The 23,449-nt window shown below is 44.0% G+C and overlaps 1 protein-coding gene and 1 long non-coding RNA gene across 3 annotated transcripts; both read right to left on the reverse strand.

The window, feature by feature from the left end:
* Positions 1-6,601: 6,601 nt before the first annotated feature.
* LOC126986280 (flightin-like) lies at positions 6,602-18,248 on the reverse strand. Of its 2 annotated transcripts, none has more exons than XM_050842244.1 (4): positions 18,114-18,248; positions 11,456-11,608; positions 8,638-8,850; positions 6,602-7,619 (listed from the first exon to the last, which is right to left on the reverse strand). In XM_050842244.1, the coding sequence occupies exons 1-4, from the start codon at positions 18,127-18,129 to the stop codon at positions 7,444-7,446; spliced, it is 558 nt and encodes a 185-aa protein (XP_050698201.1). In that variant the 5' UTR covers positions 18,130-18,248; the 3' UTR covers positions 6,602-7,443. The 2 variants fall into 2 exon arrangements, with proteins under 2 accessions (XP_050698201.1, XP_050698202.1); XM_050842245.1 differs by having other exon boundaries at positions 6,602-7,595; positions 18,114-18,144.
* Positions 12,743-18,107, reverse strand: LOC126986281 (uncharacterized). Its single transcript, XR_007739484.1, has 2 exons — positions 17,957-18,107; positions 12,743-17,799 (listed from the first exon to the last, which is right to left on the reverse strand). It is a non-coding gene; the product is annotated as an uncharacterized LOC126986281 (long non-coding RNA).
* Positions 18,249-23,449: the final 5,201 nt, after the last annotated feature.

The raw sequence follows: 23,449 nt of genomic DNA on the forward strand, positions 1-23,449 counted from the left end.
CTACTTCATGTTATGAATCAACTCTGAATGTAATGGATATATCAGGCAGGTGTGTAGAGTTTATTGGGATGTAATTCACGTTTGTATATATGTGTGTGTATGTATGTATGTATGCATGTATGAATCAATGTATTGTTTATATGAAGGTGAAAAATGGTTAGGTCATTATGCTGTTTTCTTCATAACTACGTAATGATATGATGCCAATATAGATGTTATGGCCGTAGTGTTGTGAATCCCATCCTAACACCGGTTTGTTCTTTATCGTAATGGAAACAACTCAAGGGCATAAAAATGGATTTAAAGATCCTACTGGCACTGCTCCTGTAAACAGATGAAAGATAGAGTAGCTGAAAGTGTCATATTTGGTTTCAAACATAGGAAAGTGTATCTTAACACAAACGATGCCCAGAGAACAGCTTCTACGCCTTTTCTTTTGTCATGTCGCTCCTGGTGGTGGAATTTCCCTTGAAGATTTAGGGGATGGCTACAAGGAGGAGGAGGAGGAGGAGGAGAAAGAAGAGGAGGAGGAGGAGGAGGCGAAGACGTAGCAACAAAGTGGAAGGAGACCCTACCACCGTCACAGTCTGAGGAGCTGCTTTTTAAACATACGGGAAGATATACAAAGGGAAGAACACGTCATTGTGGGTGATGCTTATCTTGTGAAACTTGCAACACACCAACATAACAATTATTCCCATTGTAACTCGTGAACGCTGTAAGATCATGTGAGGTGCGTTGGTCTGGTGAGTTAGAGAGCGAAGCCATGGAAGTGGTGTGGTGAAGCGGTTCGAACCCTTTTGCATATGCGTGACGTCAGGAAGGCCATTCTAGCCACAACCTCAATGACATCGACCTTATTATGCACACTGGATAAAAGTTGTCAAGAGAGAGAACAATATTGCCAAATTATGTTTCTCCCTTTCTACTAGATCTGTCTTCTTCGCTCTTTTGTCTACGGGAACTTTAGGTAAAAATTGTCAAGAGATGAGGTATACTGGTAAATGATCCTTTCCTCCTCCCTTCCTTTCTTCTTCCTTTTAGATTTGTGCTCTCCTTCGTTCCTTACCTTGTGGGAAGAATGCTGAGATAATGATCGTTCCTTCCTTCCCTCCCTCCTTCCTTCCTTCCTTCCTTCTTTCCTTCTTCCTTTTAATTTGTCTTTTTTTCGCCTTTATCTTGTGGGCACATCATAGGTAAAAGCTATCGAGATGAAGAAGAACACTGTTTTAAATGGATTATTTCGTACTCCTCTCCTTGTAGGGAATACCATTGTCTTTGTATATGTGTTTGTATTTTATATAGGCAGACAGACAGGCAGACAGACGAGGAGAGAAACAGACATAGTTACTCTTTCAAGCTGTCAAGATGAAGAAGAACAGTATTACTCGATGATTCTTCCTTCCTTATAGAATTTTTTCTTCTCGAAGGGAACACTCGCATTTGTCTCACGGGCCCATCACCAGTTTGCGGTATTGCTCAATGTGAGAAGGCGGAAGTCAGATAGTGATGTGTGTAAAGTTAAATACAGAATAATACGCATTTATTCTTGGAAGTGTTTATTCATGTAGATACGTATTGCTATAGTTTTGAATTTCGTTTTTATTCTCGTATATTTCGAAATTTTGGGATTTTCACGGATGATCTGAAGATGGAGGTTCATCTGCTATGTGCATGTTTGAATGTTTTGTATGTATGTTAGTACATAATGTAGACAGATAAACAAACAGACAGACACCAGGGAGAGAAAGTCAAGGAAACTCACATTTTTACGTTTTGTATAATTTTAAACAGGATTATATAAAACAGTATAAAAACAAAGCACACACACACACACACACACACACACACACACACACACACACACACACACACACACACACACACACACACACACACACATATACATAAATATCACCTTGTGGGGAATCCTGGAGTTTCTTAAGTAAACCAGATACACCTTGAAGAAGAGGAGGAGGAGGAGGAGGAAGAGGAAAAAGAAGAGGAGGAGGAGGAGGTTAAGGAACCCTTTGAAGGTCATATGAAGAATTAAAAGACAAAGGCAAAGAGGGCTATTAGGATAAGAAAGGGGAGGAGGAGGAGGAGGAGGAGGAGGAGCAGGCTAATGAAAGGTTTTGAAGATGAACAAAGAGGACGATGAGGATAAGAAGAGAGAGAAGGAGGAGGAGGAGGAGGAGGAGAAAGCTTAGGAGACGGAAGAGGAGGACAGTTGGAAACGTATCGCACGAACTATGAAAATATCTCTTTATAGTTGACTCAAACAGGAAGGAAGGGATAAGGAGAAGGAAGGAAGGAGTAGGAGGAGAGGAAGGGAGGGAGGAAAGGAAAGGGGAGAAGTAGAGAAGAGAGAGAAGGAGGAAGAGGAGGAGACAGGGTGACAGGGAACGGTGAAGGAGGAAGAAAATGAAGGAAGGAAGGACGTAGGAAGAAAGTGAGGGAAGAAAGATGTACAGTCATTTTTACCTTGGAGTGTGTGTGTGTGTGTGTGTGTGTGTGTGTGTGTGTGTGTGTGTGTGTATGTCCGTGAGAAGACCACAAATTTGAGTGTGAAAATGACCTTAAATGAGACTTAGTTTACGACCATCTTAAATAGCAACAACAAACAACAACAACAATAATAATAATAATAATAATAATAATAAGAGTAATAATAAGGTGAATAAGATTTCCCGTTTCCTTTCCCTTTCATCTCGTCTCTTATTGACATACTTTTTTTCTTTATTCTTCTTCGTAGGATGAAAGTAAAAGAGATAAAAAAAATAGATCACCTGTACCATCTTCCAACTCTCTCTCTCTCTCTCTCTCTCTCTCTCTCTCTCTCTCTCTCTCTCTCTCTCTCTTCGGGTCAATCACCTGTACCTAAAATCTACCTGTTAATTAAGTGAGCCTCACCTGCCTTAAATGGCCCTCTTTTACCCACCTACCCTTATGTATCCCTTTAAAAATACTAGTTGATATATTGTTTTCTGAGAGAGAGAGAGAGAGAGAGAGAGAGAGAGAGAGAGAGCGAGACGTATCATAAAACGCGTACTTTGTGACCTCTCTCTCTCTCTCTCTCTCTCTCTCTCTCTCTCTCTCTCTCTCTCTCTCTCTCTCTCTCCTGACTTACCTCACCTGTTTACGTAAAAAGAAGTCTGGGGTACAGGTGATGGAAATTCTCTCTCTTGCCTAGAGATATAAAGAGAGAGAGAGAGAGAGAGAGAGAGAGAGAGAGAGAGAGAGAGAGAGAGAGAGAGAGATTAAACAGGAAAAAACAAGTGTAACGAAGCGGATATTTATGAAGAAACTGGGAAAGGAAGGGAGGGAGGAGGAGGAGGAGGAGGATAAGAGATAACAGGTCCTGTTTGTGGAAGTGAGAGAGAGAGAGAGAGAGAGAGAGAGAGAGAGAGAGAGAGAGAGAGAGAGAGATATGAGGACGATATTGAATATGGATGTGTTAGGGAGACTATGGTCGAGGGTTCAGCGTCCGGGCGTGGTGAGTCCGTGAACCCAAGTTCGAGTCCCACCGAAACACACTGATTTTTCAACCATCTCCGAGTGGCGGAAAATATCCCACATGGTGCCCAGATCTTCAATCAGCCCCAACTTCAGCATGGGCTAAAGAAGTTATTGAAGTCACTATAAATTAAATTCGCCTGCGCTGCCAACGGACTGGGGTCGACCAAGAGACCCCTCAGGATAGCCTACGTGCGCTAAAGTCAGCATCTAAAAAGTAATAATAATAATAATAATCTTATCAGTACTTCCTTGAATGTGATACGAAACTAATGATATAAAATGCAAGACACTTATCAAATTATTTCGAAACAGATGATATAAAATGCAAGACACTTATCAAATTATTTCGAAACAGATGATATAAAATGTAAGACACTTATCAAATTATTTCGAAACAGATGATATAAAATGTAAGACACTTATCAAATTATTTCGAAACAGATGATATAAAATGTCATATCTATCCGATTAAGGAAAACCGCACTGAACATTACGATATAAAAAAAAGTTGCTTAATCGAGAAAAGTGTGATTGAAATTATTATCGAAATAATGGCTGACTGAATATATCGTCTGTTCTTAGTATGATACCTTTTAATCTCACTTGGTACGTTTTCTGGTTCGTCTTGGTGTTAATAATATAAAAATGTAGATGTGGTATCTCTGCCCACATGGAAAAATATAGTCTTTTCCTTGGCCCACTTTCACAGTTTGCCATGATGGGTCAGTAAGCCTCCAAACTAATACCAAAGAGTTCGAAAATTCCTTGTGTAGTGGTTTGCGTTCACATTTAAGTTAAGAAATTTGAGGAAACCGTACGGGAAGTCTCTTGTGTTATTGGTCTTGCATCGAAAACCTAACTATTATGGAGTGCAAAATTGAAGAATTTGGTTCGAGCGATTACAAAGCCACTGTGTTGGACTATGAAATCGGTTCTTAGTATGTTATATTATTCACCTAGTAAGTGCTCAGATTCGTGTTAGTACCAATACTCTAAATTTTGGTATGGTACCTCTTCCCACATGAGAGAGAAAATGTCTTCTCTTTGTATAATTCATTTAATTCACTCCTGCTACGCTTTCTGGTTCCTGTTGATTTCTGTCTATGTGAAAAAATACTCTTAATATTAGTTCCAAGTGCATTTTGTTTTCACCTGGTTACATGTTCTGGTTCATGCTGATACTAATACTATCAAAATTGGTGAGGTAACCCTGACTAAGAGAAAAAGATGGGCAGATATACTTTTTTTTCATCATAACGTTATAATTGATTGATAACTACCTTAATTAATGACGCAGCTGTCCACTTGATGCTGTCACGATAAACGGGCCAGGGGTAGAGGAAGGAAGCGTTTGCCATAATTATGAGGAAGCATCGTTTTTAGACTCGCTACTGGAACGTTGTATCGGAAGTCATAGCAATAAGTAGACTATTGGTAATCATAGCAAAAGATTTAGACACAGTGATTTTTAAGAACTAGAGCAGTGTCAGTGGGCTTATTGAACCTTCTATTTCTGTTACACGCTGTACCCTCAGACAGTTATATAAAAGTTATCAGATTTGCTCTTCGTCTTGTATGATTGAGATAGTTTATACTTGAAAAATATATACAGTACCTAAGCCAGAGCAGTGCTAATGAACCTACTCAACCTGTTTGCTTTACTTCCGTCTCATTTAATGCCATACCCTCAGAGAAAGTTATATTTCTGTGAGAACGATTGTGAAAGTAGAAAGAATGTGCATAATAAAAGGAGAAAGAAAATGTAACTAGGCTATATATTGTGCTCCCTTCCTGTCACACTTTTATGAATGTTCTCTTTCGACATAACACGCCTGGTAATTGAATGTAAATTGGGGAAGAGAAGGAATATGGGCTGAATTAAAATCAGAAGTAGGAGATACTAGGCTATAATTTGTGTTCTTCATTCCACGTTCAAAATCAATGTTCTTTTCATCACCTACTCGTCTTGTAATGAAATAAACCAAGACTACGAATTTTTACCTTAGACATTATTCTACCTATCCTAATGTAACCTAACCTAAATCATCACCTATGGAGATTAAAATAACGAAATAAGGGTAAAAAAAATAGTGGAAGTCGGGAAACAGATCACTCAAGTTCGGTTTGTTTGCATTACGGCGGTGACCTGCAGGTGGACACACGGAGAAAGTGAGTCAGTAATAATCCCTCTTACGCTGAAAATAGATACCTTTCAGTACTTTTTACCCACCCGAGAAATACATGAGAAAGTGATTGTGCGATAGACAGTGATAGTGAAAGCAAGACCTAGCCAGGAGGAGAATTAAATGCCGGGGAAACTGGTTCACATTGGGTGATTTCCCGTTCTTTCGTCCTCCCCTTCATTCTTCGTTTTCTCAGGGTAAGTAAATGATGTAGTGTTTTATCGTGTTTATCTCCTCTTTGTAATGTTTTCCGGTATTTGTTAGTGGTGTGTGAGCGGTGCTTGTGTTGCTGGGGGTGACTGGAAGCTTCTGTGAGGGAGAGTGTTTAGGAGAAAAAGTAGGAAAGGGGAAAAAGTTGATCCTTGGCGGGTTAGTCTTGTTTTTGTTAGGCGTTGAGACTGTTTGTGGTGTTGCTTCTTGGCGGGGCGGGGCGGGGCAGTCATCAGGGTGTGTCATATCAGGGTGACGGTGAGTAGCAATGATTGTGCTGATGTTCTTACCTTTCTTGTTGTTCTTACCTAATCGTATTTGTTGAGGATTGAACCGGGCTCGTACTGTCCCGATTCTCAGACCATTTTGTCACATATGTCTTCAAATTTGTGAGTGCCATTGCTACACAGATTAATGTGGTATATATTCCACTCTACTGATCAACTGCTTAATATGGAAGACGGAATTATCTTGCCGCGAATGTACACAGACTAGCCTAGTTACATTTTTTTTTCTCTCCTGTTGCATGCTTCATACTTTCACAATCGTCATCTGAGAAATGTAACAATTATTGTATAAATTTATATAAGGGTATAGCGTATAAGGAAAGATGTGTGTGTGTGTGTGTGTGTGTGTGTGTGTGTGTGTGTGTGTGTGTGTCGAGATTGGGAGGAAAAGGAAACACATGCTGATGTTGATGTTTTATATGAAAGATGTCCTTCACTTTACATAATTATGATGGAGTGGTTGTCGTGGCGTGAGGGGGCGCCACCCCCTCGCTGTGAGTGGGGCACCTCGGCGCGGCGCGGCAGTCGGTCGTTGGCGAGGCGATGGCGGGGGGCGGGCTGCGGCGGGCCACTGGCGGCCCCGAGGACCCCGGGTCACGGCGAGCCGCGGCCGCTGGTCCAGGGGAGCCCTGGCCCCTTCCCCGCCCCCCGGAGGTGCGGGAGGTGGGGTGGCTGACAGGCGGGGCAGGGGGCGGCGTGCCCCACGGGGCTGGGGTGCCGGGGACGCGTCGCCCCACCGCCCTCACGCGGTTCTTGGGCGAACTGAGCTGCGCTGACTGACGCCCTCACCACAGACGCTCACCGCACAGGTACACACACACGCACACACTCTTGCACACACACTCACACATACACACACACGTACGCACGCCCAACAGTGGTGGGCACGTACAGAGGGCGGGAAGAAGCGACAGCAGCAGGGGGCCGCTGCGTCGTGACAGACAGACGGATAGACAGGAAGAGAGACAGACAGAGTGGAGTCGTCACGTCCACGAGAAGACAGACGTCGTTACGCTGGCAACAGTTGACTGGAAAGAGGCCATGCGGGTGGTGGCCTGCTGGTGGTGGTGGTGGTGCTCGCCCCTGGTGACGGCGGCCTCGTCCCTGGCACAGGCGCCGCGCCCCTGCCCGCCGCGGGTCCTGTCTTCCCGAGGCGGGATGAGTCGGGCCCGCGGTGGTGGTGGTCTTGTGGGGCAGGGGCGGCGGGGCGGGGCGGGCAGCGCGGGGCGGGGCTGGACGGGGCCTTACTTCATGTAGGTCTTCTGGGACAGCTCGAAGTTCCTGATGGACTTACGCACATCGTCGAGCAGGTTGGCGGTGCGGGTGTCGGGCGTGGCGCGGCGCTGCACGTTGCTGCGGATGCCGCGCTCGGCGAAGGCCATGCGACGGGGTATATCTGAAACGGCGGATCCGCGCATCACTGCAACGGAAAGGCGGCTTTACTACAAGGGATCACAAGACACACACTCGCCTGCCCGCGCCTCACCATCGGGCGCGGGCAGTGCATGGTTCCCGGGGCATGGAGCTACCGCTGGCATTGTCCCTACTACTACGACTACTACTACTACAACTACTACTGTCACTATCAATAACCTGATCCCGCTATGGGTAAACAAGCACAGAACCGCAAAACAATAATAATAACACAACAATAACAAATGACCATAAATAAATCATACACTATTGACCCTGTTCTAAGTGGTCAAGGGCTAGGAGGAGGAGGGGGAAGAGTGACTTTGACCTTCAGTAACTACACAATGACATTTTTATAACCTTAACTGACCTCACAAAAAGGGATTGAAGATAATCTAATGCGGCGAAGAAGATATCTATAGCTCTGAGAAGGGGGAGAAAAGGGGAGACAAGGGGAGGTGGAGGGGAGAACGCGGCTGACCTTACTGAATGAGGGGGGTTGCTGAATCCTCCGAGGGGGAATTGAACTCCACCAACAAACTGACTAAGGGGGGACTGTTCCGAGGGCAAGAACTGATGAGAGAGAGACTTAAAAACAAAAAAATAATAGACAGACAGAGCTCTCACCTCAGTCCAACTCATAACACAGTCTCACAACACAAACCCACAACACAAAACAACCACAGCACAATTGCACAACTGATTCTCTGCAACACAAACCCAGAACAGGATCACACAGCACAGTAAAGAATATCATACAAGAATACAAACTTAGTCACACAACACAACTCAAAGTCGTCTCACACCACGATACTAGTCCCACAACACCCACCCACAACACAAAACAACACAGCGACACAATCAAACCCCATAACACTCCCTCTAGAACAGCATAACCTCCACACCACGCAACATGCACCACAAGAACTCGACCTCACAGCAACACAACCTCCATAACAGCATCCACCAAACCTCACGCCATCCACCACTCAGCCTTCCCAGCAACGCAACCTCCACCCCATTACCTCCAGAGCGGTTGTCCATGTATTTGACAAGGTTGCTGTAGTAGTTGTCGCCGTAGTCCCAGTTGTAGTCGTAGAAGCGGGGTTTGCGCCTGTTCCAGTGGACGAAGAACTTGGGCTTCTTCTTCGGCGCCGGTGGGGGCTCCATGGCGTCCTCGGGCATCCCCCCTTGAGCTGGGGCCTCCTCCGCTGCTTGCGTCTCCTCCCCGGTGGGTTCTGGCGACGGGGAAGTCAGATTAGAGGAGGATTGGGTGCGTGTGTTTGAGAGAGCGGGGTAGGACGGTGCGTGAGTGTGAGGTAAGGAATTGAGGGAGAAGAGAAGGAAAAGGAGAGAGAAGGGTAGAAAAAAGGTATGGGTTAGAGGACTGGGTGCTTGTGTGTGTGTTAGAGAGTGGGTCAGGACGGTGGGTGGGTGTGAAGTAAGGAAGGAAAGGAGGACAGAAAGAAGAATAAAGAGGAAACGAAGAAAATGATGGTTCAGATTAGAAAAGGAATGGGTGTATGTGTGTTTGAAACTTTGTGGGTGTGATCTTAGGAACGGAGGACGAAAGGATTGGGAGAAAGAAGGGTAGAAAAACGTATAGGTAAGAGAGTGTTATTACAGGTGTGTATGTGTTTGAGAGATTGGGTTAGGTGTGAGGTAAAGAGAGAATGGAGGACGCAAGTAAAAGAATAGGGGAGGGTAAGAGGTGAGGTTAGGTGTGTGTGGGGAGGGAGTAGAGAATGGGTTAGGAAAGAAGATAGGGAAGAGGGGTTAAAAGGAAAGAAGGGAGGGAGTGAGGAAAATGAATAGGGGATAAGGGGAAGGAGAGAAAGTAAATAAAAAGTGGAGGGGAGGGTAAGAGAAGGTGAGTTTAGGTTTGTGTGTGGGGGGGAGGGGGAGTAGAGAATGGGTTAGGTTAGGGAAGAGGGGGTAAAAGGAAAGAAAGGAAGGAGTGAGGAAAATGAAAAGGGGATAAAGGGAAGGGGAGGAAGTAAATAAAAAGGGGTACCACACCGTCCCATGGAAATAACACACACACACACACACACACACACACACACACACACACACACACACACACACACACACACACACACACACACACACACAGTAAATACAGACAGGTCTATGCACTATATATTTTTTTTCTTATTTTTTTCTATAATTTGGGTCAGTAACTCCCCCAAATAAAATCAGAATTAATAGACAAATAAAACTAAACTAAACTAAAAAATAAACAAATCAGAATCAACAGACAAATAAAACTAAACTAAAATAAAAAATAAACAAATTAAATGTGTTAGTAGACCGAGTAAAGAATACAGTAAGGTCATACATCTTTACTTCCCAACGGATCAAAACTACCTTCACTAACCTACTAGAAAACAAATCAAGTTAGTAGGTAAAAAATAAAATCACTAATGTTAAGATGTATGCTAATTTATAAAAAAAAAAAGAATAGTGATGGTAAAAATATCGTTGACTGATTGACGGACTGACTGACTGACTGACTGATTCTAATTGTCAGTATGGTTAGTTAATTCAGTCAGTTTCGTCGACTCGGTATTTCTGTTTGCCTTTCTTCATTCTTTTTTTTCTTCATTCCTTTCTTTTTTTTTCTTTCTTTCTTTAAGGGAGTATGAGAGCCGCCTGGTGGTGGGTGGGGGGGGGGGGGAAACGGAGAGGAAAAGGAAGGGAACAAGGGAGAAGCTTACAAAAAGGGAGGGAAGGAAGGGATTTAAGCAAGAGGGAAATTGTTTAGGGAGGAAAGAAGAGAGAGAGAGAGAGAGAGAGAGAGAGAGAGAGAGGAGGGGGAGGTGAACTTACATGAATGGGAGGGTGCACATAACGTTGACTGACGCACACGCATACACGTAACATACACACACATGGGGTATACACATGAGTACAGACTTACTACGCTACACACGCAAGACTACCGTTACTAAACACACGTGGCTCAAGCTGTGTGTGCTGAGAGAGAGAGAGAGAGAGAGAGAGAGAGAGAGAGAGAGAGAGAGAGAGAGAGAGAGAGAGAGAGAGAGAGAACAGTCACAGACAGACGGACGGAAGACAGACAGACATGTAAGCGCATGCGTTGCTGTGGCAAGGCAGCGGCACTGCCAATTGCAGCAGCGGGGGTGGGGGGGGCAGGATACGGCGGGGCGGGGCGGGGCGGGCGCTACACTACAGAGGCTCAGGCTGGCGGCAGCAGGGGCTGGGGGTGGGGGTGTTTAGGCGTCCTCCGGGGCTGCGGGGCGTGTGGTGCCACCGTGAGCCCCGGGGTTAGGGCGGGGCCTCAGGAGGGCCAGGGGTGTTTGGGGGCGGCGTGCCCGGGAGTCGCGCTGCACAGCGGCACCCAACCACTACCGAGCAAGCTGGGGGGCGGGCAGCGCCGGGGGGCCCCGGGGAGGAGTCCCTGGCAGCGGCCTGCCCCCGGCTGCCCCGGGGGGCGTCCCTTGACTGGGCGTAAAAAGGATGGGACGCCTCCGGGGCAGCTGCCGCCCCCCGGGGTGGTGGCCACATGGGGCCACAGCCGCCCCCTGTTCCTGCCTTCCTGGTTGCGGGGGGGCAGGGGCAGGGGGCAGCACCCCGGGGGGCGAGGCGGAGCTGCGTGGCGGGGCGGTGCTGGGCGGCAGGCAGCGCCAGGCGGACCTTCGTGCCAGGTGGTGGTGACGGTTTCGCCCAAACGCTTGGGGCGGGACGACTGCTCGTCCCCCTCCGGTGCGGGGCTGGCGGTGGCCGGGGCCTCGCTAGACGGGGCCGGGGCGTCACTACTGGCCGGGGCCTGGCTAGGTGTCTCGCTAGGGGCCGGGGCCGGAGCCTTGGATTTTTCACCTGTTGCATCAGTGAACCAATCCGAGGCCTCCTCGTCCTGCTTAGGCTCAGGCTGGGGCTCGGGCTCGGGCTCAGGCTCGGGCTCAGGCTCGGGAGGAGGTTCCTCCTTCTTCTCCTCCTTCTCCTTCTTGCTCTTCTTCTTCTTCTTCTTGTCTTTGTTAGGGAGAGGGAGACGGGTGAGGGGGGCGGGGGTACACGCGCGGCCCCGAGGGGGGTTAATTCCAAAGGATGGGGGGCGCCAGTGACCCACGCTATGCAGGGGGGGAAGGGAGGCTCACCATCACCCTTGTATGCTACACACTTCACTCACCCTTCCCTTGGGCTGGGGCGGGAAGGGGGCGGGGGAGGGGGCGGTGTGGAGGTGATGGGGGGATGAAGGTAGAATCTCCATTGAAGGGCCGAACATTCCATCCCTACACTTTCATTCCCCTCTTCTCTTCCCTTCCCTTCCCTTCCCTTCCCTTCCCTTCCTCGTACCTTTCCTAACATGCCAAAAGCAATTTTTTCCTCACCTATCTCAACTTCTCTCCCTCCCTTCCCCCCTTCTCCTCTCCTCTCCCACACTTCCTACTCCTCTCTCTCTCTTCCTTCGTTCCTCTCTCTCTCTCGTTCCATCATTATTTTTATGCCCTTCCATCATTCCTTCCACATCTGTCACCACCTACTCCTCCTCCTCTTCCTCGTCCATCTGTTCTCCTCCTCCTCCTCCTCCTCCTCCTCCTCCTCTGCACCTTTGCCAAACTACCACGTCGAAAATAGGACACGCGAAGAGCTTGCCAACCTCCTCCTCCTCCTCCTCCTCCTCCTCCTCCTCCTGCTACCTCCCAAAGCATCCCCCATTCCATTTTTGTCTCCCCATTTAGCCTGCGCTCTCTCTCTCTCTCTCTCTCTCTCTCCTCGTGGTCATTTGGAGATAAATTTAGAAGAGTAGAGAGTTTTCTTTTCCTCTACCTCCTCCCTCTCCCCTTCCCTCTCCCCCTCCCCCCTAACATTTTCTTCCCCCTCCCCCCTAACATTTTCTTCCCCCTCCCCCCCTCCTAAATAGGTTAAGCATTCCCTTCTCCCTCCTATTCCTCCTTCCCCTCCCCCTTTCTGGTCCCCCTCCCCCCCTTCTCCCTTTTCCTCATCCTCCTTATTTTCCATTAGTTTCTGTATTTTGATTTTATCATATTGTTTAAAGTTCCATATTATTATTATTATTATTATTATTATTATTATTATTATTATTATTATTATTATTATTATCATCATTATCATCATTATTATCATCGTCGTCAACCATCATCGTCATTCTCTCTCTCTCTCTCTCTCTCTCTCTCTCTCTCTCTCTCTCTCTCTCTCTCTCTCTCTCTCTCTCTCTCTCTCTCTCTCTCTCTCTCTCTCTCTCTCTCTCTCTCTCAGTAGCACTAACTAACGTCATCTTCAGAAAATAAACAAATTGGAAAAGACGAAAGAGGAGGAGGAGGAAGAAGAAGAAGAGGAAGAACAAAAATAAGAGAAAAAAAAGTAGAGAAAATATGTAAAGAAGTGAAAAAAAATAAAGAAGGAAAAATGTAAAAATCAGATAAGTGGACGGGAAGACGAAAGAGGAGGAGGAAGAGGAGGAGGAGGAGGAGGAGGAGGTGCCAAAAGTGTGTACAAGATGGATCCTCTTCTCTGTTTTCCCGCCAGAATTTCCTTAATATGGGAAGGAGCGTGACTCTCTCTCTCTCTCTCTCTCTCTCTCTCTCTCTCTCTCTCTCTCTCTCTGAAATATCTATTATTCTTGTCTTTTCCTCTTGTCTCTGTTTTTATTCCTTCTTATTCTCAAATTTATCTTTAGTGTATTTATATTTATTCTTTATCTTATCTTTATACGTATTTTTCCTATCTATCTATCTATCTATCTATCTATCTATCTACCATAGTTTAAGAGAAGGATATTTTTGTCTTCCCCATATTTGTTTGTTTTGTAAATGTTTATCAGTATATTTTGTCTGTGTTTCTTGAATATTTAAACTATTTGGCTCCCCTCCGTGAGCTAACCCTGATTCTCTCTCTCTCTCTCTCTCTCTCTCTCTCTCTCTCTCTCTCTCTCTCTCTCTCTCTCTCTCTCTCTCTCTCTCTCTCTCTCTCTCTCTCTCTCTCTCTCTCTCTCTCTCTCTCTCTCTCTCTCTCTCTCTCTCTCTCTCTCTCTCCGATAAATTATACCTCTCTCTTTTCTTTATTTTTCCTTCCTTCAGTTCTCTTAGAAAAATAAACCTTATCATTTTTTTCCTCTTAACAGTCATGGATAAGAACATTCCAATCATTTTCCTCTTATTTTTCTTTTTTTTAACTCAAACTGCAATTACTTTAAAATTTTCCCTTTCCATCAGCTCTCTCTCAAAAATATAGCTTTCCCCTTTTTTTCCCCTATTTACAGTCCTATATATTAAGTTTCCTCTCAATTCCCCCTTCATCTCCCTTCTTTCTTATCTTTATCTAATATTCATCATTCCCATTTATTTATTTTCCCCTTCCCTTAGTTCACCTCTTAATAACCAAACTTTTTCCCTTCTTTCCCTCTCTTTAACAGTCTTTGATAATAACTTTCTCACTATTTCCTTCATTTATTTCCCTCCTTTCTTATGTTTAACTAACCTCTACCATTCCCCTTTATTTATTTCCCCTTCCTTCACTTCCCCTCTGAACAATTAAGTCTCTCTCCTTCTTCCATTTTCTTATTTATTCCTCTCCCCTCGTTTCACTCCTCCCTCTTTCTCTAAATAAACTCTTCCATTCTCCCTTTATTTTTCCTTTTCATCAGTTTTCTCAACAGCTAAACCTTTCCCCATCTTCTCTATTAACAGTCCCGTCATTTCCCCCTTCATTTCCCCTTCTCTTCCCCTCGTTTCCCTCCTTTCCTTATCCCTAACTAGAGGTGGAAGAGGATGGTGAGCTCTTAAAACACTTATGTTACACTTGAGTTGCAAATCTCTTCCCGTTTTTTATGACTTGGAGCGGGAAAGAAAACGGGCGTAAATTGATGGGGCCCGCAGGGAGGGTGTACGTGGGTCACTGGCTTGAATGAATAAATAAATGAAGAAATAAATAAATGGGGGAATAGGTACATAAATAAATAGATAAATAAGAAGGACATATAAATCATAATAGCAAAAGTAAATTGAAGAACAAAGGATATTATTATTATTATTATTATTATTATTATTATTATTATTATTATTATTATATTTATAGGCAATAGCAAGTGATAATAGCAATAATAGCAAACTGGGAGCAGCTGAAATTATAAAAAAAATATTAGACATAAAAGTTAAATATTAAAAGTTAGGCAAAAAAAGTTAAATGATAATAATGTTGAATAATCTTAATCTAGGTGGAAAATAGTTGATGAAAAGATGAATAGTAGAAGTAAAGTGTTGTTGTTGTAGTAGTAGTAGTAGCAGTAGTAGATGTAGTAGTAGTAGTAGTAGTAGTAGTAGTAGTAGTAGCAGTAGTAGTAACAGCCTGAACAAAGATGATAATGCTGTATGAAATTAAGGTAAAGAAAAGCAAAAAGAGAATCACACGGCTCATTAATTTTTAACGACATATGAAGAAAAAGAAAAAAAGTGAGTTAAAAAGTGAAAAAAAAGGTCTGATCCGCAACACGAAAACTAATTATTAACACGTGTAAAAGAAAGCAAATAAAAATAGAATAAAAAAATGGAAAAAAAAGAGAAAATAGTCGAAGAAAGTTAAACCAAAAAAAAAAAGATTAAAAGGAAACTAAAATATTAAAACGGAAAAAAATGTGAAAAAAACAGCAAATATATGAAAAAAAAATGTGGGATAAAGAAAAAATAAATAGAAGTCAGACCGAACACCAAGAGGAATTGAATCAGGGCCGAGTTGATCATCGATATTGGGGGGAGAGGGGTCGGAGGGGGGAGTGAGTAAGATGAAGATAAAGATACAAAAATATTCTTCGCCATCATCATCATCATCATCATTTGTCCATCTTCTTTTTTAGTCGCCCTGAAAACCTGAAAGAAAACGGCGAGTAGGCGGCCCCCCCATATAAGGAAGAGAGAAAGAAGAGGAGGAGAAGAGGTAAAAAAAAAAGAAGAGGGTGATGAATGAGAGGCTTAGGAAGAGATAGGAGGAAGAAGTAGGAGGATGAGGAGCCAGAGAGGATGATGCGTAGAAGGAAGGAGGAAGTGGAGGAAGAAAATGAAGGAAGGAAAAATGAGGGAGAAGACAAAAGCGAAGATATAGAAGAACAGAAAGGAAGATAGAGAGGATGATGCGTAGAAGGATGGAGGAAGTGGAGGAGGAAAATGAAGGAAGGAAAAATGAGGGAGAAGACAAAAGCGTGATATAGAAGAACAGAATGGAAGATAGAGAGGAGCAATTATATGGAGGAAGAGGAGAAGAAGGATGAAGAGGACGTGGAACTAAAGGGATGAATAACAGAGAAGGAAGAAAAAATGGAAAAGGAGGAAAACAAGGAAGAGAGAAACGGAAAGAGGAAGAAAATAGAAAGAAGGAAGAACAAGAAACGAAGGCAAATATAAAAAAGGAAACAGCGCAGAAAGAGGAGAGATAAACAAAAACAGGAAGATATAAGGAGGCAGGAAGAAAATATAACGAAAGAAAAATAAGACGAGGACAGATTGAAAAAGAGCGCAGAAAGAGGAGATATAAACGAAAACAGGAAGAAAAGAGAAAGAAAGAAGAACAGAAGATGAGGATAAAGACAAAAAAAACACAGAAAGAACAAGAAGAGGAAGCATAAGAAGGTCAATTGGAAGACACCAGAAAGCAGGGGGGAAATAGGAAGAACCCAAAAAGACAAAAGAATGAAAAAAAATCCATCCATTGACCAAAGTAAGAGAAGATAGAAGGCACCAAGAAGACAATAGAACTCAATGAAGAACCGGGAAAAAAAGATAACTTAGAGAAGGGTCAAAGTCACCTAGAAGAAAAGAAGAAAAAGAAAACAGGAGTACCAGATATTCGTAAGGCAACTGGAAGCATTTGGAAGGAGGAAAAAAATCAGGAAGAATTTAGGCATTAGAACCCTGAAAGAACGTGTATACTGAACCCCCCAAAAGTGTAATAATGCAGAAGAGGAAAAAGAGATGGGTGAGGATGAGGAAGAACAGGGGACGTCACAGTGTAGAAATGACCCCAAAAGTTAAGAGTAAACCCAAGTAAACCTAAATAAACCCCAAAAGAGCTCATGGCAAACCCAGGAAGAGCACATCAAGACAGAGAAGGTGGAGAAGGATCAGGACCATTAGCTTCGATGTATAGAAAAGAAAAAGAGGAACAAGAAGGAAAAACAAAAAAGCGCTTAATAAACTCCAAAAGAGAACATAAAGAATCCCTTAAGACACACGAAGACAGAAGGAGGTGCAGAAGGAGGGCCATTGCCTTGTATAGAACAGAAAAAGAATAGGGACAGCGGATAACACAAACGGAAATCCTGAAAAAAGAGAAGGAGGAAGAGGAGGAACAAGAGGTCATAAGCGGAAAGAACCCCGAAAGAGCGCAAGAGGTCAAGAGGAGGAGAAGGAGGAAGAGGATCATTGCATAGAAAATAAAAGAACCGAATGACAAGAACAAGAGATAATCAGTGGAAAGAACTCCGGAAGAATACAACCCCGAAAAATAAGCAAAAAGTGGAAACAGCGCATATAGAACCCTGTGAGAGAATGAGCTTATGAGTACAAAAGATGCAGAAGGAGGAGGAAGAGGAAGAGGGCCATCGCTGTGTAGAAAAGAACAAGAACAAGAGACTTCATAAAATAGAGACGAAAACTGAAAAAAATACATGAAGAACCTCGAAAGAACGCCCATTATACCCAGTCATAGGGCTCAGAACACCCCGTGAGAGCGCGTGGATACAGAAGGAGGCGCAGAAGGATAGAAGGATAGAATAGAAAATAAAACAAGAACAGGAAACATTATAAAGTAAAACAAATAAAGAACATTCAGTAAACCTCGTCAAAGCACTCAATGAACCCCGTGGGAGAGCGTGAATACAGAAGTAGGCGCAGAAGAAAAAGCCGTTACCTTCGTCGTATAGAAAAGGAAAAGTACAAGAACAGGAAACATTATAAAGTAAAACAAATAAAGAACATTCAGTAAACCTCGTCAAAGCACTCAATGAACCCCGTGGGAGTGCGTAAATACAGAAGAAGGCGCAGAAGAAAAAGCCATTACCTTCGTTGTATAGAAAAGGAAAAGTACAAGAACAGGAAACATTATAAAGTAGAACAAATAAAGAACATTCAATAAGCCCCGTCAAAGCACTCAATGAACCCCGTGTGAGAGCGTGAATACAGAAGAAGGCGCAGAAGGATGAGAGCCATTACCTTCGTCGTATAGAAAGGAAAAGTACAAGAACAGGAGACATCATAAAATAGAAGATAATAATTAAAAGAACGCTCAATAAACTCCGTCATAGCGCTCAATGAACCCCGTGGGAGCGCATGAATACAGAAGAAGGCACAGAAGGATGAGAGCCAATACCTTCGTCATATAGAAAGGAAAAGTACAAGAACAGGAGACATCATAAAATAGAAAATAATAACTAAAAGAACGCTCAATAAACTCCGTCATAGCGCTCAATGAACCCCGTGGGAGCGCGTGAATACAGAAGAAGGCGCAGAAGGATGAGAGCCATTACCTTCGTCACCAGCCATCTTGTTCGCTCACGAAGACAACCTAGACACCGACACAACGGGCTGCCGCGCCCCAACTAAACGCCCTCACGCCCACAGCCTCCCTTGCCTCCTGCACCAGCCGGCCACCACGCCCCCCCCGCCTCCCCTCACGTCATTTACTGCCCCCCTCCTCCTCGCACTTGGCACCCTCACCCTCCTCATCTTCCCCTCCCCCTCCTCTCCTTCTCAACCTCTTCCTCTCCCTTCCATACCCCCTGCGTCCTCTCCTCCTCCTCTCATTCCTCCTTAACCCTCCCTTCGACCCCCTTCTCTCCCCCTTTCCCTTTCCTCCCCCTCCAATGAGTTAGCTCCCTCCCCGTCCCCCTCCTATCATCTCTCCCCAAACTCTTTTCTCCCTCTCACCCAGCCGGTCAAGACGCATCTCCCCACCTTTGGCCCCCCCTCACGCCCCCTCCCGCGACGTGGCACCCGCCCCGCACTCCCCGTGGTCCCTCCTCACCCCTACCTCACCCCGATACACACTCTTTCACCCTTAAACTCCTTCCATATAGCACTCAGCGGGTCAAAACACACATGCCCTTACCTCCCTCACCCCCCACTGCCCCCTCAATACCCTGACCCCCTCTCCCCACTGCTAGTAATCCCTCCTCACTCTAATCTCCCTCCCCATACCCTCCTTTTCACCCATAAGGTCAATAGTATGCCTAAAACTTAACCGTACACACAGAGGGATGAGTTTGAGATCGAGGAGCTGAATGGGGGTATCAGGACACACTTACTCTGCTTTTCTAAGGGGATTGACCTTAAAGATTATAGCATTTAAAGGTGAAATAGGTGGATTGGTTACAGTAGATTTAGAGGTTGAGGGCCAAGGGGGGAGTTTAAGTAGGGTTTCAGGGGTGTCTTAAGAGTGATAAATCAGGGACAAACTGGGATATCAGATTTGTTTTTAAAGGGATTAAGCTTAAACATAATAGCACTTAGAAATAGATAAGCGGGAATGAATACAGAGGAGGTATAAAGAGGGTTTAAGGAGTCAAGAGGAGCGCTCAAAGGGGATTTAATTGGTAAGGAATCGGACTTAAAACACAGGGTCATCAAATCACTTCATAATGTCACTTCAGATTAGATAAGATGGAATAGGTACACTGAAGATTTTAAGGAAGGGAGGAGGGGAAGAGGGAGAGGGGGTCAGTGGGAGAGTTAGGTAGTAAAGAATCACATACTAAAACAGGAACATCAAATCCCTTTAGACTGATATTACTTGGGATTCGATAAGAGAGAATAAGTACAGTGTAGGTTTTAAGGGAGGAGGAGGAGGAGGAGGAGTTGAGGGGAGCAGTATGGGGGGGGGGGACATAAAGGGGAGTTATGGAGTAAAGAATCGGATACTAAAACATGAACATCAAATCGTTTTAGACTGATATCACTCGAGGAAGAATAAGTGTTGTGTAGGTTTTAAGGGAGGAGACGGAGGAGGAGTTGAGGGGAGCTGTATGGCGGGAAAGTTAAAGGGGAGTTAGGGAATAAAGAATCGGATACTAAAACATGAACATCAAATCGTTTTAGACTGATATCACTCGAGGAAAAATAAGTGCAGTGTAGGTTTTAAGGGAGGGGACGGAGGACGAGTTGAGGGGAGCAGGATGGGGGAGCGGTTGAAGAGGAGTTAGAGAGTAAAGAATCACATACATACTAATATAGGAACATCAAACCCTTAAGACTGATATCACTTCGAGGACTGAACAAGAAAGAATAAATACAGTGTAGGTTTTAAAGGAGGAGAAGGAGGAGGAGTTGAGGGGAGCAGGATGGGGGAGCGGTTGAAGGGGAGTTGGAGGGTAAAGAATCACTCACTACATTAGAAACATAGTCACTCGAGAAATGGATAAGAAATAACAAGTACAGTACAGATTTTAAAGGAGGTGGGGAGGGGGGGGTTGAGGGGTTCAGTATGAGTGGGATGGGCCGTTTAGGGGGGGCTTAAGGAGTACAGAATCAAATACTCAAACACTAGGATTGGATAAGAAAAAATAAGTACAGTACAGATTTTAAAGGAGGCGGGGAGAGGGGGGTTGCGGGGGTCAGAATGAGGGGGAGGGGGCGTTTAGGGGGGCTTAAAGAGTACACAATCAAATACTTAAACACACTAGGATTGGATAAGAAATAATAAGTACAGTAGAGATTTTAAAGAAGGTGGGGAAGGGGGGTTGAGGGGGTCAGTATGAGGGAGGGGGGGTTAAGGGGGGCGCTAGGGGGGTGTTGGCAGGTGGACAGGTGCTGGGTTGCCTGCTATCATGGCGGTACGCATGCGCTGGTTTATTTCTGCGCCACACACACACCACAGAACTAGACAATTAAGGACAGCCACCAGCCTCGGTAGGAAAGGTGTTTGGTTGGGGGGCGGGAGGCGGGGGAGGGGAGGCACATGTGAGACCTTCCTCCCTCTCCTCCTCCTCCTCCTCCTTTTCTTCCTTCTCCTCCTCCTCCTCCTCCTCCTCCTCATGTTGGTGCTTCTACTAATCTTTTTATTTTTCTTCTTCCTTCTCTCTTTCTTACTTATCTTTATTCGTTTGTCGTCTTCTTCGTTTATATTTATATCTTGTACTTGTCTTGTTTTTTTTTTGTTGTTGTTGTTGTTTTCTTCATCCTCTTTGGCCACACGCAAGATGTCTCCTTCATTTTCTCCTTCTCCTCCTCCTCCTCCTCCTCCTCCTCTTCTGTTCTTTTCCATATGTTTCTTCTTCTTCTCAGTCATCCTCTTCATCTTTTTTCTTCTACTTTTACTTCTTCATCTTATCCATTTCTCTCATCATCATCTTCTTCTTCTTCTTCTTCTTCTTCTTCTTCATCACCATCTTCTTCCTCATTTGGTTTATAGGAGAAATTTGTCTCATTAATAATTTTCTTTGAACGCGAAGGAAAAAAAATAAATTATAGTAAGATTTTTTTATGTTACCTGTGTGTGTGTGTGTGTGTGTGTGTGTGTGTCAACAAGCTCAAGTTACACGTTCCCCCTACTCTTCCTCCTCCTGTCATGTCGTGGTTATGGTGAAGAAGGAGACGTGAAGGAGAGAAGAAAGAGGAGGAGGAGGAGGAGGGGGCAGAGGAGGAGGAGGAGAAAGAGAAAAAGAGGAGGAAAAGGAGAGGGAAGATAAGTTACAGTGAAAGGATAAAAAGAAGAAGAAAAAATGAAGAGAAAACGTAAGAGGAGGAGGTAAAAAGGAGAGAGAGAGAGAGAGAGAGACTGCGTGTGTGCGTGTACCCTATCCACTCTATAGACAACGTGACATCAGATTAGCATTATAAACACCTAAACCCTTCAACACGAGCCTTATCAGTGGCATTTAAACCTCAAGAAAGGGGGATCCATATTTTGAAACCCCTTATCTGATCCTCCTCTTGATCCTATATTATTATTTTTTTATTATTGTCATCATTATTCTTTCTCTTATTTATTACAGCTGTTCTTTGTTTTATTGTTTTGGTTTTCTGTTTTTTCGTCTTCTCCATCGATTGCTTCTTTTTTTTCTATCTGTTGCCTTCTTTTTCGTCTTCTTTTATATCTCCTTCTTCTTCATCTACTTTTTTTTCTACTTCTACTTCATTTTTATACTTTTTTCTTCTTCTTCTACTTCATTTTTATACTTATTCTTATTCTGATTCTGATTCTTCTTCTGATTTATATTATCACGTTTCTTACTTTCTTTGATTCTCTCTCTCTCTCTCTCTCTCTCTCTCTCTCTCTCTCTCTCTCTCTCTCTCTCTCTCTCTCTCTCTCTCTCTCTCTCTCTCTCTCTCTCTCTCTCTCTCTCTCTCAGGATGAAATAAGATTATGGGACATTATCCACCTCACTTTTCGCCCATAATTAAACTATTAACACACAATTAGTTCCTCCTTTCCGCGTATCTCACTCTGCTTTGACACTTTCACTAATTGTTCCGTGTCTTATGAGAGGAGTTGCCATATCTTGTCTGTAAGAATAGGGGAGCTGAGGCCCGTATATTGAGACGCTTTCGGCTCACACAACACCTATTTTCAAAGGCCACAAAGGATAGTAGTTGGGTTTTAATGAGTGTTTTTGGGGGGTTCATGGTACAGAAGAAGGGTCAAGCTACCATCAGGGTCATAAAACTACACCTGGAAATGCCCAAAACTTCTATACGAAAGCCTTGTCAAATGTGTGTGTGCTTTTGGGCGCCGAAATGTTCAGTATGACAGTAAGGCCCGTGTTCTCAGAGGCTTCCGGCTTTCACAAAAACTACTTCCAAATGTCACATAGGAGAGTAGTTGGGTTCTCATGAGTGTTTTTTCACGTTCATGGTGCAGAAGTCTTGTTAAACTATTACTAGGCTCTTAAAACTACCCATGGAAATACTACCCACAACAACCTCTACCAAAGCCTTGTCAAACTATCATTAGGCTCTTAAAACAACCCATGGAAATACTACCCACAACAACCTCTACCATAGTCTTGTCAAACTATCACTAGGCTCTTAAAACAACCCATGGAAATACTACCCACAACAACCTCTACCAAAGCCTTGTCAAACTATCACTAGGCTCTTAAAACAACCCATGGAAATACTACCCACAACAACCTCTACCAAAGCCTTGTCAAACTATCACTTGGCTCTTAAAACTACCCATGGAAATACTACCCACAACAACCTCTACCACAGTCTTGTCAAACTATTACTAGGCTCTTAAAACTACCCATGGAAATACTACCCTCAACAACCTCTACCATAGTCTTGTCAAACTATCACTAGGCTCTTCAAACAACCAATGGAAATAATACCCACAACAACCTCTACCACAGTCTTGTCAAACTATTACTAAGCTCTTAAAACTACCCATGGAAATACTACCCACAACAACCTCTACCAAAGCTTTGTCAATCTATCACTAGACTCAAAAACCTACCCATGGACATTCTTCCCACAATCTCTACGAAACCCTTATCTATTGTGAGTGTGTAAGCCCCGAAATGTTTGAAAGTATGGCCCTACGATTTTCACCTTTCACTTTCACTTTCAACTTTTTATCTTATATTTTCACCTCACTCAACTTTTTCATCTTATATCTTCACCATTTCCTTTCACCCAACTTTTTCATCTTATATTCTCACCTTTTCCATATTTACTTGGTGGTAGACAAGGATACAAGAGGGTACAAGGGAGAGGATCTGAAAATAAGCCTGAAGATGAATACCAAGATAACGAAGGTGATGTTTAATAATAATCAGGACAACACACAATGGTCGGAACGAAACACTTGAGACCCCCCAAAAAATAGACATCAGAAAGAGACTAAGAATGGGATGAAGTGCTTCTG

The sequence above is a fragment of the Eriocheir sinensis genome, chromosome 61 (assembly GCF_024679095.1).
Source record: "Eriocheir sinensis breed Jianghai 21 chromosome 61, ASM2467909v1, whole genome shotgun sequence".
Classification (NCBI taxonomy): Eukaryota; Metazoa; Arthropoda; class Malacostraca; order Decapoda; family Varunidae; genus Eriocheir; species Eriocheir sinensis.

Coding starts and splice junctions, on each gene's coding strand:
- LOC126986280 (XM_050842244.1), bottom strand. Junction 8,851..11,455: donor TTGGTTCACTGATGCAACAG/GTGAAAAATCCA, acceptor CCCCGTCGCCAG/AACCCACCGGGGAGGAGACG. Junction 7,620..8,637: donor CATGGACAACCGCTCTGGAG/GTAATGGGGTGG, acceptor TTTCCGTTGCAG/TGATGCGCGGATCCGCCGTT.